Source organism: Octopus sinensis, linkage group LG1 (assembly GCF_006345805.1).
Source record: "Octopus sinensis linkage group LG1, ASM634580v1, whole genome shotgun sequence".
Classification (NCBI taxonomy): domain Eukaryota; kingdom Metazoa; phylum Mollusca; class Cephalopoda; order Octopoda; family Octopodidae; genus Octopus; species Octopus sinensis.
The window spans coordinates 111,606,599-111,627,141 of record NC_042997.1 but is presented as its reverse complement, the minus strand read 5'-3'; the positions used below and the strand labels follow the sequence as shown (position 1 = coordinate 111,627,141).

Here is a 20,543-nt window from a genome sequence, read left to right as displayed (position 1 = left end):
AAAGGTTCTCACTCAAGCTACTATACTACCTGAGCAACCACTTCCCTTGAAAATTATGTATCCCAGGTAACAAAACCTATTGACTACATCCAGTAAGCCATCTTGGTGTTTAAGAGACTGTTTTTGGTTCATCCAAACTGCTTCAGTGCATCTACCAGACATGAAGCTTAGATTTTTTAGACAGTCTGCCAATGATTCCACTACACCTTTGGTGTGTCCATTGCTTACACCAAGTACTGTGTATGGAGTTTCCACCCACCTCATTTCTGCATATCAAGCATATCGAGTCCACTGCTGTAACTACTAGGCCATGTGCCTCCACCTTTATTTGATTAATGGGGTACACTGTTTGTCTCATTCTTAAGGTATGTTGGTGATGCTATTTTCAAATCCCTGCCTGAGATTGAACTTAGAATACGAGGGTTAGTAGCCTGAGCTCTTACACCTTAGGAATGAGAACAGAGTACCCCATTAGTCAAATAAAGGGTTGGAAATTCCACCATAACACCTGATGAAGGCTGAAGAGTACATCAGCTGAAACATTGTGGTAACAACAAACAAGGTGAGGACCCCTGTCCGTCAATTATAAACAATGTACATAATTCCTCATCTCTAAAATATAGAATAGTACTTGCTCACCGTGTCACACTGTGGGACTGAACCCAGAACCATTTGGCTGGGAAGCAAATTTCTTAACCACACATTCATGCCTGCACCTATATTCTTTTCTACTCTAGGCACAAAGCCCAAAATTTTGGGGGAAGGGGCCAGTTGATTAGATCGACCCCAGTGTGCAACAGGTACTTGATTTATCGACCCCGAATGGATGAAAGGCAAAGTCAATCTCAGCGGAATTTGAACTCAGAACATAAAGGCAGATGAAATACTACTAAGCATTTCACCCAGCATGCTAACGTTTCTGCCAGCTCGTCACTATATGCCTGCACTTATATTATAAGGAAATGTATCCCATATTGTCCTAAACCACTTTCAGTTATAGAATCATGAAACCATTTTATCACAAAGCTGCAAATATTTTCTAAGTTCATTCACAGCTTCTGTGGCTAGGTTACATTAGTTTAGTTTTTAGTTATTCATTTTAGTCTTTGGAGACCAAAATTACTGATATTTTAGAACTTTGTGGTGAGTTATTGGTAATTTTAGTCTCTGAGGAATAGAATAGAATAATTTGGTTATTCAAATCCTGTAAAAACATTGGAATCATAAGAGTCAAAAAGTGTGGGTGTGTATATGCATTTAAGTGTGTGTGTATTCTTCTTCCTAGTATACTCTTTACTCTTTTACTTGCTTCAGTCATTTGACTGTGGCCATGCTGGAGCACCGCCTTTAGTCGAGCAAATCGACCCCCAGGACTTATTCTTTGTAAGCCAATTACTTATTGCATCGATCACTTTTTGCCGACCCACTAAATTACAGGGATGTAAACACACCCGCATCGGTTGTCAAATAAATAAATAAATACATACATACATACATATATATATATATATATATATATATATATATATATATATATATATATATATGACGGGCTTCATTTCAGTTTCTGTCTACCAAATCCACTCACAAGGCTTTGGTTGGCCCGAGGCTATTGTAGAAGACACAGGTGCCATGCAGTGGGACTGAACCCAGAACCATGTGGTTGGGAAGCAAGCTGCTTACTACACAGCCACTCCTGCGCCTGTATAGTAATGACAATAAGACATCATGCACACATACAAACATATTTTCCAAGGGAGTGATCAGATCAAATAAGCTATGTCCGGCCTCTTAGAACAAACTACGCAAACATAAGTTTAGGAGTGGATAAAAGACATTTAATTCATAATTATTAGTTCCTGATGATGAGTCATAGGTGAAACAATATATTTTGTTGGACTAACTAATATAGATTAAATATGTAAATGTGTGTAGGTGTAATATGTCGAATTCAAAATGAAAGAATTAAGGTTTAGAAAGCAGGTGTTAAATGCAGGATCCAAACCTTGTTTCAGAGTAAGTCCAAGGTAGTGTGTCTGTGGAGCATGTTCACCACTTCTGGCTGCCAGGTGTCATCAGTGATACTCTGTGTTCATCATTGGATCTATGTCCAAAATTCCAAGGTGCACATAGTATATGTTTTAAGAGATTAATACAGAAGGCGGACTGTAACTAGAAGCATTTATTAACACAACAGTCGTTTCGGCTTCATACTGCACTGCACCCTCGTGGGCGTGGAAAGATGCAGTATGAAGCCAAAACGATTGTTGTGCTAATAAATGCTTCTAGTTACACACCGTCTTCTGTATTAACCTTTTAAAATAAATAAATAAATAATTAAAATATATATATGCAGGAGTAGTTGAGTGGTAAGTAGCTTGCTTCCCAACCACATGGTTCCAGGTTCAGTCCCACTGTGTGGCAGCTTAAGCAAGTGTCTTTTACTATAGCCTCGGGCCAACTAAAGCCTTGTGAGTGAATTTGGTAGCCGGAAACGAAAAGAAGCCTGTCAAATATATATATATATATATATATCGTCGTCGTTTAGCATCCGCTTGCCATGGCATGGATTGGACAGTTTGACTGAGGACTGGCGAGCCAGAAGGTTGCACCAGGCTCAATCTGATCTGACAAAGTTTCTACAGCTGGATGTCCTTCTTAACGCCAACCACTTCGGGAGTGTGTATATGTTTGCGTGTCTGTGTTTGTTCCCCCATCATTAATTGACAACTGATGTTGGTGTGTTTACATCCCCATCACTTAGAGACCAATAGAATAAGTACTAGGCTTACAAAAAATAAGTCCTAGGGGCAATTTGTTTAAAGGCAGGGCTCCAGCATGGCTGTAGTCAAATCACTGAAACACATAGAAGCACAAAAATATATGTAATCTCAAAACAGAAGAATGGAAAATTTTTTGTTATTATTTATTCAGTTTTACATGTGTTCCATTTGCTAATAGGGGTGACATGCTTTCCACTACATGTACAATTTTGTCAGATATCTCCTATTAGAAATTCTTCTGGCAGAGAATCAAATAATATTCTTGCTTTGAGGTTATTACTCCACAGAAAATATTTCCTGGTATTTTCAACTCTTCTGTGCACTTCAGGCAAATATAACCTCTCCATACGGATTTGGAATACTAGAATAAGCAGAAGTGCTTCAAGTGGGCAAGCTCGGATTTTAACCCTCATCATCATCGTTTAATGTCTGTTTTCCATGCTGGCATGTGTTGGATGGGCTGACTGGGTACTGGCAAGATAGGAGGCCACACCAGGTTCAATCTGATCTGGCAGTGTTTCTACAGCTGGATGCCCTTTCTAATGCCAACCACTCCGAGAGTGTAGTGGGTGCTTTTTATGTGCCACCGGCATGGGAGCCAATCAGGCGGCACTGTTTGGATGGTGCTTTTTACGTGCCACTGGCACAGGAGCCAGTCGGGGATCTTTTACTTGTTTCAGTCACTTGGCTACAGCCATGCTGGAGTACTGCCTTGAAGGTCTTTCTGTTTAGTCGAACAAATCAACCCTAGCATATATTTTTTTAAGCCTGGTACTTATTCTGTTGATCTTTTTTACCCAACTGCTAAGTTATGGGGACATAAACACACCAACACTGGTTGTCAAGCAGTGGGGGGTGGGCAGATGCACACACACATATGACAATCTTCTTTCAGTTTCCATCAACCAAATCCACTCACAAGGCCTGAGGCTATAGTAGACACTTGTCCAAGGTGCCAAGCAGCAGGACTGAACCCAGAACCATATTGTTAGGAAGCAAGCTTCTTACTACATAGCCACAATGACTGAGACCTTTGGCATTATGTCGTGCTTCAGAAGACCCATCAAGCCGAGCAAAATTGCAGTCATGGCAGATACTGGTGGCATATAAAAGCACCCATTACACTCTTGGAGTGGTTGGCATTAGGAAGGGCATCCAGCTGTAGGAAACCATGCCAAATTAGACTGGAGTCTGGTGCAGCCTTCCAGCTTACCAGCCCCAATTAAACCGTCCAACCCATGCCAGCTTGGACTACGGACGTCAAATAATGGTGATGATTATATATATATAAAATTGTAATTTAGGGTATCTAAGAGATACCACCACGCTGGAAATAGCAGCCAAAATATGACTCTAAAACCACATTAAATGTTTAGAGTCAAGTTTTGGCTGCCATTTCAAGTGTGGTGGTATCTCTTAGATACCCTAAATTATAATTTTAATAATAATTATTACCTTTGAAGTTTTTATTCCCATGTTGGCCACTCGATAAGATCGATATTTAAATAACAATCTTATCCTTGTGAATGTAGAGAGAGAGGGGGGAGAGAGAGAAGGAGTACTGTATTGCCAAGCTAAATGACTTCAGTTGTTTTATTAAGGATCCAAAAAATGGAGTCGTCTTTCAAAATTAATTTTTAAAAAATTTTCTTGAAAGTTAAAAATAGAAACTTCCCCAACTTCCTCATTATATAGTTCTGTGGCAAACAGTTGAAACAACAAACATTAGCCTGAAATTCTATTTACACCAACTTACCATTTCCTTCTAAATACTAATCCAACATTAATTCCCATCAGACTCTTCTTCTTTTTCTTCTTCCTAAACTTTATTACTGACCGTTCTCTATCTGTTTACCATATTTCTTCTACAGAATCTCTTCAAGAATATATGGTTTTCTTTTGAGTTTCAGATAAACTTTCTTACAGAATGTTTTTTGCGTTTTGTTGCTGTATCTTTTACTTGTTTCAGTCACCAAACTGTGGCCATGCTGGGGCACCACCTTGAATTTTTAGTCAAATGAATCAACCCCAGTGCTTAGTTTTGTTCAGCCTGGTAATTATCCTATCCATCTCTATCAGTCTCTTTTGCTGAACCACTTAGTTACAGGTGCATAAACACACTGACACTAGTTGCCAAGCAATGGTGGGAACAAACATACACACACATACATGCGTGCATACACACACTCATACACCCATATATATGATGGGCTTCTTTCAGTTTCTATCTACCAAATCTACTCACAAGGCTTTGTGGGCCCAAGGCTATAGTATATGGCAATTTCCCAAGATGCCACACTGTGGGACTGAACCTGGAACCATATGGTTGGGAAACAAACTTCTTTTTTCTGTTAAAGAGATTAAGATCAATGGTAAATTCAGTTTTCTTAATAGAAAATATTCCTTTAATATTTGCTGAGCCATTTGCTAAATGGTAATTAACGAAGTTCATATGAGGTCTAACTTAAAGTGAGAGGGTCATTATGAAACCAATTAACTGAAAGTCAATTAAGTTGATGAATATTTTAATAGATTTTGTTAGAATAATTAATTGCTATCATTTATGTAGATTAGTTCTGTGTTTGAGAGATTTTTTTTTTTTTTTACTTATTTCAGTTGTTTGACTGTGGCCATGTTGGGGTACCATCTTGAAGGATTTTGGTCAAATAGATCAACCTCTGTACTTTTTTTTCTTAAAGTTTGGTACTTAATCTATCTGTCTCTCTTTCTGAACTGCTAAGTTATGAGGATGTAAACAAACCAACACTGGTTGTCAAGGAGTAGTGACTGTGGAACAGACTCCTTACACATACAGACGAGATACACACACATGTCAGACTGTCATAGTTTCCATCTATGAGATCCACTCACAAGGATTTGATCAGCTTAGAACTGTAGTAGAAGACACTTACCAAAGCTGCTGCAGAGTGGGACTGAACCCAAAACCACATGGTTGTAGAGCAAGCTTATTAACCCCACAGCCATATCTGCACTTTTTTGTACTGTCTTATAAAAAAAATACACATTTTGGTAACATTGTGGTGAAACCTGTCACATTTTAATTAAATAGCTCAGGCTATAAAAGCAGCCCACATGCCCAAGGTGGCATGCAGTGGACATGCCCAAGGTGGCATGCAGTGGACATGCCCATGGTGGCATGCAGTGGACATGCCCATGGTGGCATGCAGTGGACATGCCCATGGTGGCATGCAGTGGACATGCCCATGGTGGCATGCAGTGGACATGCCCATGGTGGCATGCAGTGGACATGCCCATGGTGGCATGCAGTGGACATGCCCAAGGTGGCATGCAGTGGACATGCCCATGGTGGCATGCAGTGGACATGCCCATGGTGGCATGCAGTGGACATGCCCATGGTGGCATGCAGTGGACATGCCCATGGTGGCATGCAGTGGACATGCCCATGGTGGCATGCAGTGGACATGCCCATGGTGGCATGCAGTGGACATGCCCATGGTGGCATGCAGTGGACATGCCCATGGTGGCATGCAGTGGACATGCCCATGGTGGCATGCAGTGGACATGCCCATGGTGGCATGCAGTGGACATGCCCATGGTGGCATGCAGTGGACATGCCCATGGTGGCATGCAGTGGACATGCCCATGGTGGCATGCAGTGGACATGCCCATGGTGGCATGCAGTGGACATGCCCATGGTGGCATGCAGTGGACATGCCCATGGTGGCATGCAGTGGACATGCCCAAGGTGGCATGCAGTGGACATGCCCATGGTGGCATGCAGTGGACATGCCCATGGTGGCATGCAGTGGACATGCCCAAGGTGGCATGCAGTGGACATGCCCAAGGTGGCATGCAGTGGGCATGTGGTCGGAAAGTGAACTTCATAACCACACAGCCATGACTTTGTTTTTCACAGCTATGCATAGGCATGGCTGTGTGGTAAGAAGCTTGCTTCCCAACCACATAGTTCCAGGTTCAGTCCCACTGTTTACCACCTTGGCAAGTGTCTTCTATTACAACCTCAGGTCAACCAAAGACTTGTGAATGGATTTGGTAGACAGAAACTGAAAGAAGCTTGTCGTGTGTGTATGTGTGTGTGGGTTTATGTCCCCCACTAACATAAGGGTTCAGCATAAGAGACTAATAGAGGAAGTACCAGGTTCAATTCATTCAACTAAAATCCTTCAAGATAGTGCCCCAGCATGGCCACAGTCAAGTGACAAACAAGTAAAAGATCAAAAAGCCTGTGAAGTTTAAATCAGTCCTACACACACACACACACACACATGCCACTCAGTTTATCCATTCCCCTTTCTCTTTCTCCCTTGCCCCTCCCTCTCTCTCTCTCTCTCTCTCTCTTTCAGTACTACTGCATCTTCAGTGCTAGATCATACATTAGTCTGTTACCCAACAAATATTCTACTCCACACCCAAAAACAGTTCAATTTCATATGTGTTCTAATCAACACAAAGAGTGACTGGTAATAAGATGGCTGTTCGACACTTTTAAACCTTTCGTTACTGTATTTATTTTGAGATGCTCTGTGTTTCTTTCAATTAATTTAAATATAAGAAAGAATTTAGTAAAATATCTTAGTTATCATTAAGCTACTGTTAGGAACAGAAATTGTGACTAAGGTTTGGTGGAAGATTTTAATTCAAAACTTATGAAAACAAGACATTTGTACTACAGAGCCAGAGGCAGTTTCAGGTAGGTTGGTAACAAAAGGATTAATGCGGCAACCCTTCTGAGACTAGCCCTGGTTTTATTATACAAACTTCCTGTTTTGAAATGATCTAAATTAAAACCTTTCATTAAAATTTCATGTTAATTTATGCTTGAAATACATAATAAAAACAAAATAATTTACTATAGTTTACTAAATTCTCCATTATTTTTTTTTTAATAATTAACATAAAAAGTTGGTGTACTTGGACAGAAATGTAGTAAAATATTCGTTTCAAATTTTTGGCACAAAGCTAGCAAGATCAAGGCAGAGGGAAGTTGATTACATTGGCCCCCCAGGGCTCAACTTGTACTTATTTTATTTACCCCAAACAGATGAAAGGCAAAGTCAACCTCATCAGAAAGTAAAGATGGCTGAAATGCCACTAAGCGTTTTGCCCGGCATACTAACAATTCTGCCAGCTTGTGGCCTTAGAAATATGGGTGAATATTAATGAATTGTTGTTACAAGCTGTTCCAATTCTATTCATTAGAATATTTTGGATGGATATGGTTGGTTTAAATGCAAAAGGGTTAACTGTTCAGAAATAGAAAATTTTTTTATGCTCAAACTGGCCAGATCTGGCCTCTCGTACCAACCCTACAATGCCATTCTAAAAATTAAGGTACCTCTGCAAAATCTCAAAGCTACAAGATAATGCATGAGCACCATCTGAGTGTGATCTTTGCCAGAGCAGCCAACTGGCACATAAAAGGGCACCATTCAAGCGTAATCGTTACCAACGTCGCCTTACTGGCACCTGTGCTGGTGGCATGTGTAAAAAGATTCAAGCGAGGTCATTGCCAGTATCACCTGACTGGCCTCGTGCTGGCAGCACGTAAAAAGCACCCACTACACTCCCAGAGTGGTTGGCGTTAGGAAGGGCATCCAGCTGTAGAAACTCTGCCAGATCAAGATTGGAGCCTGGTGCAGCCATCTGGTTCGCCAGCCCTTAGTCAAAAGTTCAACCCATGCTAGAATAGAAAGTGGACGTTAAACGATGATGTTGATGATGAGAATAAACAAGTATTACTTCTGTAGCAGATTTGAAACCAAACCACTGATTAGCCAAGTAGACATCATGACCAAGCCCCAGTAGTTTCATGTGATTGTCCAATTGACTGGCCAATCAGTGTCAAGCCATTGTATGAGTCAACTTCCTTAAACTTTCTCTTTGAGCCTTATATGAAAATGTTTTTTGGCAGTAACCCCAGAGTGTTGAGACCACCACTCAACATCTCCATTCCCATTTCTTCACCAATCACTGGCAAATGGAAGGCACCATGATTTTGTCACCATGAATTGTAGCACATTTGGTTAAACTGTCCTGAATTCCAGTCTTATGTCTCTCTCTCTGTAAATGTCACTATTATCTTCTGTCAAAAGACCAACAAAGTTAAAACACTCTATGCAGTAAATAAAATCTCTTAATTGTTTGTGTGTTGTTAATTACTTCCACACACAGCCCCAAGAAAGACGCTTTCATCACCAGCAGCTAACCACAACCACCACAATAGCAACGCGAAATCATTGGCACTTGTGACAGAATAATATGAATGCTAAAGGGTTAAGCAACCATAAATTTATAATATCTGAAAATAACGGCACTCTCCCCCCCTCTTAATTAGAATTCTCTCTCAGCAGGTTCAATGTCCTGCCTCTCTTTGTCTTTGTTTTGCTCTCATGATATATTCATTCCTACATTGTCTGTCCAATTCTTCCTATTTTCCATCTGCTTAATTCTTACTTTTCTCGTCTTCCCATTCATTCTGCCGGCTATTAAAAGACTCTATGAACTTTTTTTTTCTTTTCCTAATTAAGTGTCCAAAACGTTTTGGTTTTCTCTCTTTGATTCTGTTTGATAATAGTTTGGTTGTCTTTTTTTTTTCTTTCTTTCTTTTCCACTCTTCTTCCTTCTCTGGTTTATTTTCTCTTCAAGACATTCTCGTAAGTTTTCTATATGCTGACTTCTCAAAGTCTTCTAAACTATTTATGATAATAGTTTTGTTAATGTCCGTTCCATACGGAACAGACCATAGACAGCAGTCTTTACTGTACAGTAAATTAAAAATAACAAGAGGAACAAAATGAAATATATATATATATACACACAGGTGTGGCTGTGTAGTGAGAAGCTTGTTTCCCAACCAAATGGTTCTAAGTTCAGTCCTGCATGGAACCTTGAGCAAGGTTTAAATCAGTCCTACACACACACACACACACACACACACTAGCCTTGGGTTGACCAAAGCCTTGTGAGTGGATTTGGTAGGTAGAAAATGAAAAGCTTTAAGGTGGCGAGCTGGCAGAACCATTAGCACGCCAGGCGAAATGCTTAGCGGTATTTCGTCTGCTGCTACGTTCTGAGTTCAAATTCAGCTTTGCCTTTCATTCTTTCGGTGTCAAATTAAGTACCAGTTATGCACTGAGGTTGATGTAATCGACTTAATCCCTTTGTCTGTCCTTGTTTGTCCCCCTCTATGTTTAGCACCTTGTGGACAATAAAGAAATAAGAAGCTGAAAAGCTCATGCCTGTCTGTGCGTTTGTTTTTGTGTCTGTTTGTCCCATACCACCATTTGACAAGTGTTGGTGTGTTTACATCCCTATAACTTAGTAGTTCATCAAAAGAGATCAATAGAATAAGTATTGGGGTTGATCCATTTGACTAGAAGAAATTCTTTAAGGCAGTACCTCCAGCATGGCCACAGTCTAATGACTGAAACAGATAAAAGAAGATATAGTTCTTACATATTGTATGCTGATAGTGGAGTTGATAGACACGTTAGCATGCTGTACAAAATGCTTAGCAACATTTCTGGTTTGTTACTGAGTTCAAATTCCACCAAGATCAGCTTCACCTCTCATTCTTTCGGGGCCAATAAAATAAGTAGCATTTGAGCCCTGGGGTCAATGTAATCGAGTAGCCCCCTCCCCACAAAATTTCTGGCCGTGTGCCTATAGTAGAAAGGGTTGTGCAGGTATACAGCACCAGCATGGCTGTGTGGTTAAGAAGATTGCTTTGCAACTGAGTGGTTTTGGGTTCACTCCTTAAGGCAAGTGAGAATACTAACATGATAGGGACATCATAGAAACAGCTGCTGTGCTCTGAATGGGTCCAGCATGACCACATCTGTTGTGGCCTGTTTCAGGATGCACAGAGATGCAAAAACAAACTTGATAGGGTGTCATGAAAGGAGTGGGGTGAAGGCAGCATACTTGGACTGCCACCTGGCATGCTCAATGATTAACTTGCATGCCAGAGTGTAAAGACCTCAACTAAGCAGACGAACGGTCTATTTAAAACAACAGATCTATCATCATCGTCGTCATTTAACGTCCATTTTTCCTTGCTGGCATGGGTTGGATGGTTTGACTGGAGCAGGTAAGGCCAGGAGCCACACCAGGTTTCATTGTCTGTTTTGGCTAGGTCTCGGCAGCTGGATGCACCTTTCTTAATGCCAACCATTTTAAAAAGTGCCTTTTGCATGGCACTAGTGCGGTCACCAAGTAACTTGGTAGACAAGACTCCTTCAGTTGTGAGTGGGGGGGGGGGTTGTAGTATTGAAGGAAGTGGTTTTATGCCAAGTGATGACAGAAGAGGTTGGGGGCTGGAACAGATCTCTTGCTGTCCAAATGGCTGACCAGCCAGAAAAGAAATAACATGGTGAGGAAAATGTGTCATGGTGCACCACAGTTGTTTAACTGATTACTTGTATGTCATAGGTTTGATCCATTGCAACTGATACAATACCAGTAATACACTGTCATGAAAAACCTTATTTCTCCGTCTTCTTCCCCTGTCTGGTTTCCAAAACAAAACCATTTTATGAAATTTCCAATATTTTCTTCCGAAGTGTCGAAACACTTCATGTGATCTGTTCTAATTCATTTCTTGTAAGGAATTGTTTCAAGACAAACTTTCTTTGTGAATTTCTCCTAAATTAATATTCAAAAGTTTATTTTTGTTTTGTCTGGTTTTAAAAAGCAACTTCCCACTCCCTCCCTTCAGTAAAATTTAGTGTTTACATTTATCACGTAGGCATTAGTTCGGTGGGAAGATAGGAGTCGCTGCTGCTTGTCAAACATCCATAATACTGTTAGTTTTTAATCTTTGTCTGGGGAATTGCACATAGGAGATCCCATACATGTTTTCTACATGTATCTACGTATTATGGGTTTATTACTTCCGCCTTGGCGAAGGTATTGTTTTCAGTTGTGTTTGTTTGTTTGTTTGTCCGTGGACAAGATATCTCAAGAACAGCTGGATGGATTCAGATGAAACTTTCAGGGATGTTTGGCCTCGTAACTGGCATGAATTGATTAGATTTTGGGATCGATCTGGTACCATACAAGGATTCTGGATTATTTTTTTCTCTTTTTTTTTACTTAATTTATGAGAGCAGTCAGGTTCATTCTTAGCATTCTCGTTTATGAGAGCAATCGAGTTTATTTCAGATATTCTCATTCTAAAAATCATCTTGCTAATCATTGAGAGGACATTGGTATTGTCTTGGCAGAGGTTTGTGCTCTTGTTATATTTATAATATTATTATGTGACAAGCTGGTAAAATCATTAGCATGCTGGGTGAAATGCTTAGTGGTATTTCAACTGCTATGTTCTGAGTTCAAATTCCACCATGAGTTCAACTTTGCCTGTTGTCCTTTCAGGGTCAATAAATTAAGTACCAGTTGAGTACTGGGGTCAATGTAATTGATTTACCCCCTCCCTTGATATTGCTGGCCTTCTTAATGTATTCCCTGTGCTGTAATGAAACCTATGTGACATGGAATTAAAAATATACCAAACTTTCTAGTGTTATATATATATATATATATATATATATATATATATATATATATATATATATATATATATATATATATATATGAGAGTGTGTGTGTGTGTGTGTATGCACGTATGTTCCTTATACATTCGAAAACTGAGTTGCCTATTTTGATGTATGGGGAATCAAAAGATTCAGTAATCTTTCGGCTACCAAATAAACTTTATTTTCATTTACATATTTTCTATGTTATCTCAACACCCAGCTATAGTTATCTGAAAGACACTGCTCTACAACAATTAAGTTTCATTAGAAAGTAAAAATAGTTTCACACTTTCAATTTGAACCAAAATTACAGTGTTGCATTATGAGAGTGACAATGTGTGAATAATGAAAGTAATGTTTCTCTGAATTAGTCACTCATTAAAAGACATCCATCTCTCTATATGTTATGAGGAAATACAGTCTCTCTCACACGCACACACATATACACAAAAAAGATGTAAGCATATGTATTTATGTATATCTATATGAAAGATAGTGTGTGTGTGTGAGAGAGAGAGAGAGAGCGATTTTCATCAACAAACCAGAGACCCCGGAACAACTGAAGGAGAAATCAAAGAAGTGGGTCTGAAACTCTTGAGGATGTTATGGTATAAATTCTGGAAAGAGCAAGGACATGCAAAGTCGAAAATGGCTGCCATTTAAGCAATGTCATTTTTCATGTGATGTAGTGGTGTTGCAAAATTTGACATGTGCATATTAAATTTCCATTATGTCCTTTATATTGTATCAAAATTTCATGCATTTATTTGTAAAATTAAGGAAGTTATTAAAAACTGAAACCAATCAGTGACTTTTTGGGACACCCTGTACAAACACACCATTGAAATCTTGAAGCAATGAAATAATGCCTGTTTAATTTAAAACCATGTGAATGAATAAGCTTTACATTAGACCCAAACAATGTGAATGCTGAAGTGTTAAATTAACTTTGTTGGTGTTTAATGTATGAAATTTCATAGCCAGGATTGTATGTAAAGTATGTTAACCCTCCCAACTATCTAATGGTTACTTCCATAACAGGATATGCTTCCCATGACTCTATAGTTATGTCTTCTTTTTCTGTTACTGTGGACATATTTTACAATATCTGACAGGTTTTGTCAAACATTTTTATACATTTAACAAGATGCTACCTTCCGTTCATGGCTTTTTCACCGACCCTAATGTACTGTTCTAAAAGAGGTGAATTGTTGATAAACCCAAGATATTATGTACACGTTAAGCAGACTAATTAATATACAGTACAGAAAAATAGGCACAGACGTGACTGTGTGGTTCCAGGTTCAGTCCCACTGCGTGGCACCTTGGGCAAGTATCTTCTACTATAGCCTCAGGCTGACAACATTGGTTGTCAAGCGGTGGTGGGGGGGACACAAACACACAAATACATATCATCCAGTGTTTTAAATCTGGATTTTGTCCCCGTTTTTTTTGGTGTCCTGTACCTATATATGCATGTATATATATATATATATATATATATATATATATATATGTGTGTAGGTAGGTACATATATGTATGTATATATATATATGTAGGTAGGTACATATATGTATGTATATATATATATGTAGGTAGGTACATATATGTATGTATGCATGTATATATATATATGTAGGTAGGTACATATATGTATGTATGCATATACATACATATACATGTGTGTGTATTAAGTAGGGGGGGCTCCAAAAGGGGTCTCAGGGAATAGTATCCCTGCCTTCCTGAGCTAGTTTTCCATCACATTTCTTAAAATTCATGGTAGAAGCCTTAGTCTCGGGACCACTCATGTCTAGAAACTGAGGTTGGGGGTAAGCAAGGGCATGCTCCCCATAGAAAATCTAGCTCCAAAAAAACCTCATGACAGCAAAGGAGAATGGGCATGAGCCAGCCCAAAGGTTGGGGTGGGCTGCACCTGCCTACATTGGTTGCTATGGCATTGAGGTAGATCCAGCCACCCCTGTTAACGGGGACAAAATCCAGATTTAAAACACTGGATGATATGTATTTGTGTGTTTGTGTGTCCCCCACCACCGCTTGACAACCAGTGTTGATGTGTTTATGTCCCTGAAACTTAGCAGTTCAGCAAAAGAGACCGTTAGAATAAGTACTAGGCTTACAATGAATAAGTCCTAGGGTTGATTTCCTTCACTAAAGGCAGAGCTCCAGCATGGCCACATTCAAATGACTGAAACGTGTGAAAGAGTAAAACTCTTTTTTTTTTGCTATGCATTTTCTTCACGACTTCATTCAGTTTATTGTGTTAATAAACAAACATGGCAACCAGGTTATATTAATATATTTTTCAAGTATCCTTGGTAGCACCAGGAGGAGGAATGTGCATACAAGGTTGGCCAAAAATCACCTGACAGTAAGTCAAAACCAAGGTTAAAACAAAAATTTATTTCATATGAATCTTTGCTAATTCATAGACAAATTTACTCTTTTACTTGTTTCAGTCATTTGACTGCGGCCATGCTGGAGCATCGCCTTTAGTCGAGCAAATTGACCCCAGGACTTATTCTTTGTAAGCCTAGTACTTATTCTATCGATCTCTTTTGCCAGACTGCTAAGTTACGGGGATGTAAACACACCAGCATTGGTTGTCAAGCGATGGTGGGGAGGACAAACATAGACACACAAATACACACATTTACATATACATATATACGACTGGCTTCTTTCAGTTTCTGTCTACCAAATCCACTCACAAGGCTTTGGTCAGCCCGAGGCTATAGTAGAAGACACTTGCCCAAGGTGCCACGCAGTGGGACTGAATCCGGAACCATGTGGTTGGTAAGCAAGCTACTTACCACACAGCCACTCCTACACCTGTTGACAAAAAAAAAAACGGTGATTTTTTTTTTCTTTTAAACTCATAGCATTCAATTATTAAACATTCATAATTCAAATGAATAAATAAAATTGAATATTTATGGAATTTTGATTTAGTTGGGTGACTTTTGGCCAACCCTGAATAATTTATCTTTTCTACTCTAGGCACAAGGCCTGAAATTGGGGGGGGGTAGATCGACCCCAGTATGCAACTGATACTTAATTTATCAACCCCAAAAGGATTAAAGGCAAAGTCGACTTCGGTGGAATTTGAACTCAAAATGTAAAGACTGATGAAATACCTATTTCTTTACTACCCACAAGGGGCTAAACACAGAGGGAACAAACAAGGACAGACAAACAAATTAAGTTGATTATATCGACCCCAATGTGTAACTGGTACAGCTCACTGCCTTACCTTGTATAATTTCTTTTACCTGTTTGTCATTTGACTGCGGTCATACTGGGGCACTGTCTTGAATAATCTTAGTCAAACAAATCTACCTCAGTACATTTTTTTAAGCCTGGTCTTTATTCTATTGGTCTCTTTTGCTGAACCGCTAAGTTACAGGAATGTAAACACCTCAACACCAGTTGTCAAGTGGTGGTGGGACACTAACACAAAGACACACGCACATAGATATATACAACAGGCTTCTTTCTGTTCCCATCATCCAAATCCTCTCACAAGGCTATGGTTGGCCCAGTGCTATAGTAGAAGACCAGTGGGACTGAACCCAGAATCCTGTGGTTGGGAAGCAGAATCTTACTACACAGCCAACCCTGCACCTATTGAACAATAAATATAAAGATAATGTTGATTTTAATTTATTTCTTATAAAGAAAATAAATTCTCTTCAGTGTACCAAACAAACTTTGATTAAATGGATAAAATATTGTATTCCACTCCAAAAGACTAACATCTTAAAGAAAATTTATTTTTAATAAAAAAAATAACCACTATGCCATATGCCCATGGGTATATGGCATAATGGTTAAGAGCGCGGGCTACTTACTCCAAGATTCCAAGTTTGATTCCAAGCAGTGACCTGAATAATAATAATGATAGTAACATCGAAAAATATCTTAGGAATGAGAACCCAGGTTCAAAATTTCCCCCAAGACACCTGATGAAGGCTGGAGGGTATATCAGCCAAAACGTTGTGTTAACGACAAACAAGATGAGGACAAATATCCGTCAAATGTAAATAGTGTAAATATAAAAATAAACATTTCAACTATTTTCTGAAAAATCTGTTAATTTTCAAAGAATTGTTTTCTTTAAATAGTCTTTTTTTAGAGGATGGCATTACAGGAAGAAGTCGGTTTTGCTACACAAAAACTTATTTGTAGATTTTTTTTCCTTCCTAATTTTAAAGCTCTAACGAAATTTGTTTTTATTTCAAATTATTCTTTTATACAATATTAGCATTTCTTCTTACTTAAAGTAGTTCAGTGTTTCATTTTTTAAAAATTTGTTTTGGAAATAAAGTGGTGAAATGGATGTTGTAATATAGGAGGGCTTCTTTCAGTTTCTATCTAGCAAATCCATGCACAAGGCTTTGGCTGGCTCGAGGCTATAATTGAGAACACTTGCCCAAGGTGCTACACATAGGAACTGAACCTGGAACCATGACATTGAGAAACAAACTTCTTACCACAAAGCCATGCCTACCAAACGCTATTTGTCATCATTATTGTTGATATTTGTTCTTCATCATATTTATCATTATGTGTTGCTGTCATCACCAACATTATTTGTGCTGTTGTCATCATCATGGTAACTTTTTGTTTAATCTATAAAATTACCACACTGCTCTGGGGGCCACTAAATTTTGAAAATTGCTTCTGGCCTTTGTAACTTTCTCAGACTGGCGTTTTATACCCCTTTTAATCACCTTGATCTTTTTACTTACCTATCCCTATACTGCTCGCGTGTTTGTCCCCGCATGGATCACGCATCTCTCTCTCTTTCCCCCCCCCCACTCGTGCCAGTGGAACATTAAAAACATATCCGAGCACGATCATTCCCAGGACCATGGATTGGTTCCCATGCAGGTAGCACATAAAAAACACCTTTTGAGCGTGGTCGTTGCCAGAACCGCTTCACTGACCCTCATGCCAGTGGCATGTAAAAGCACCCACTACACTCTCATAGTGGTTGGCATTAGGAAGGGCATCCAGCTGTTGAAACTTTGCCAGCTCAGGAGCCTGGTGCAGCCTACTGGCCCACCAGTCCTCACCCTAACCCAAACCATCCAACACATGCCATCATGGAAAGCGAACGTTAAACAATGATGATGATGACACTTACATCAGCAACAAAACTTGAAATTATCTTTTCATAAAAAACCCGTCTCATTCTATTTCCTAAAATATTTTTTCGTCTTTTCTCTTGTCTTTTGCAGCCTTTACCAGAGACAATTCCCAGTTCTCTCTACATATTATAGTTGGGTTTTCAGCACCAGAGAATCCCTCAATGACGCATCTAGCCATTACCGCTGCTTCTGCCTTGTTCCATTCCAAAATAAATTCTGCCAGACACGTGTGTCTTCACTGTGGGTTTCAAACTACCCCCAGTTCCAGTTTGCATCACCAGCAGCAAGATGGGCACTTGTTTATGCAAGGATAGGTCACAACAGCCCAGGCATTCAACATCAACAACCACAACTACCACGACGACGACGACGGTAACAACAACAGCAACACCGGCACTGACATCTGGAGCTGGATTTGAAGGTTATGGACACAGTACAAATTCTGTTCGTGCGTCACCGGCTTTAGTAACGAATCGAAATGAGTTGGCAGCGACTTCGGTGCGGCGTAACTATGATGACGTCAGTGAGCTGATGGTCAGTGAGATGTTACATCATGGAGGACGTTACATGGAGAATCAGGGCTTACTCTTGTATTCTGTTGGAGATATTGACTCTTTGGTATTGGAGGCTCTTACACTACTCAGAACACTAGTAGACAAGTAAGTGATGCTCTTTCTATCTCTTCTGTATTTTCGCACTTTCTTCTATAAGCAGTTGTATACCTTTATATACGTGCAGGCATGGCTGTGTGATAAGATGTTTGCTTTCCCAACCACATGGTTCTGAGTTTGGTCCCACTGTGTGGCACCTTGGGCAAGCATCTTCTACTATATATTTCTTTACTACCCACAAGGGGCTAAACACAGAGGGGACAAACAAGGACAGACGAAGGGATTAAGTCGATTACATCGACCCCAGTGCGTAACTGGTACTTAATTTATCGACCCCGAAAGGATGAAAGGCAAAGTCGACCTCGGCGGAATTTGAACCCGGAACGTAACGACAGACGAAATACGGCTATGCATTTCGCCCGGCGTGCTAACGTTTCTGCCAGTTCGCCGCCTTCTACTATAGCCTTGGGCCAACCAAAACCTTGTGAGTGGATTTGGTAGATGGAAACTGAAAGAAGCCTGTTGTGTGTGGGTGTTATATATGTTTAATACTGAAACACAGAGAAGCCCTGCATACAAGCCTGCAGTTTAAGCATATGTCAAGTTAACTTGTGTATTTGTAGAGAAGGTGTGTGTATAAGTCCTGTACTGGTTGATTTATGTGACTTAGCTCACTAAAAATTAGTTCCCCACAGTAGTTAATGTTTGTGGATTCTGTGAAGCTTACAATATAGGATTGATTCTTTTGGAGCACAGCGCTGATCCAACAGTCAAAATGGCTGTTTCAAGGAGCTTTGAGGAATGCCAGAATTACATCAAGATGCTATAGAAACCTTCTTGCTCCTCAAATACATATTGACCTACCTCCAAATCATGTCTTCTTTTTTCAGATACAAAAATTCTGGGCCAACAAATTGGTGGGTTGCTGCATATCGTTGCTATTATTTTAAATTGTCGTATATCCAAATTTGGCCAAATGTGTTTTTTTTTTTAATATTTATTTTTGCTTGCAATAGCGGGTTCTTTTGGTCAAACTATCATATCTCCAGCTGCTTTAGGTGCCAAGATATCAAAAATTGTCAAAGTGTAGTACAACGGTTTTGCTATGGAATGATAAAACTATTTTTTCGTTTTCTGAAAAAGCTACATTTTAAATTACGACACTTTTGCATAATAGCAACAATATACATGCATGTGTGTGTATGTATAGTGAGAATTTACAAAAAAACAAAAGACAAAGATGTATTAGTTTAATGCTCAGGAAGTGAGATCTTTTACATTTTGAGCCTACACTCTTCAACAGAAAGGAACACAGAAATAAACAGGGAGAGAAAATAGAAAAAGGTATAGTGGCTAGTGATCTATCATGGCAAATGCTGGACAGAGGGCTCACACAGGAGAGTTAGGAAGAAGGGGAGATAATAAAGTAGTGGTGATCCCAAAACGAAGGTGTGCATGCTTGTCTATGTGAGAGCAGGTATGTGCATGTGGAAGGGGGCTGATGACATTGACATGTGCGTGTGTGGATGATGGTGTGGGTGCTGGGAAGTGGTCAGTGCTAGTGTGTGTGGTGTGGTGTGTTGGGGTGTGGGAGAAGCAAGGGTGAGGTCTAAGGGATGGGATGGGGGGATGTATATATGCACACACACATACACGCACACTATATATATAGGGATAGATAGATAGACAACTATTTATAGAGACACTTATATATTTGGAAATTCTTACTTTTAAATCGTCAAAGTGTAGTACAATGGGTTTGCTATGGAATGGTGAAACAATTTTTTCGTTTTCTGAAAAAGCAACGTTTTGGACTTACTACACTTTGGCATAAATAGCAACGCTATCATTGCTGATAAATGTTGAAATGTTTGTGGCATTTGCTTCTGTCAAGGAATTGGTGTGATGCACACAACAGAAACGGAAAACCCAGTGGAGATCAAGTGACAGAATGAAATCACTTCCTATGTTTCTTTGCATCAAATATGTCATACACAGAATGGTATTAATTAAATTCATTGCAAATAATTACATCACAGAAAATGATACCATTTCTTGTAATTCTATAGTTTGCTAGTTTCATTGTGAACCAATATATTTGGTCAATTCATTGCCAGACCAATTACAGCATCACTAAATTCATCTTCAGGATTTTTATCTGCAGAGTAAATACATCATCACCACCATTATCGCCATCACCACTGCTATCATCACCATCAGCATCATCACCATCAGCATCAGAATCATCGCCATTGTCATTACCACCCCTGCTGCCGCCATCATCACCATCATTGTCATTTTGTGTTTACTTTCCACATTAGGATGGGTTGGATGAAGGACCACAGATGGTTTCTGTGGTTTGTTTTCCTTCCTAGTGCCATTCACTTTGCAGAGTGTAGAGGGTGCTTTTCATGTGGACCAGCACCACTGAGGTGACT

At 39.5% G+C, this 20,543-nt stretch overlaps 1 protein-coding gene across 1 annotated transcript in view; it reads left to right on the top strand.

The window, feature by feature from the left end:
- LOC115215710 (RING finger and SPRY domain-containing protein 1) overlaps window positions 1-20,543 on the top strand; it is a 213,583-nt gene that overhangs the window by 87,137 nt on the left and 105,903 nt on the right. The window contains exon 2 of the mRNA XM_029785006.2: window positions 17,585-18,153. Coding sequence (XP_029640866.1) covers window positions 17,783-18,153 — 371 coding nt within the window. The 5' untranslated portion in view covers window positions 17,585-17,782. The remainder of the gene's footprint in view (window positions 1-17,584; window positions 18,154-20,543) is intronic.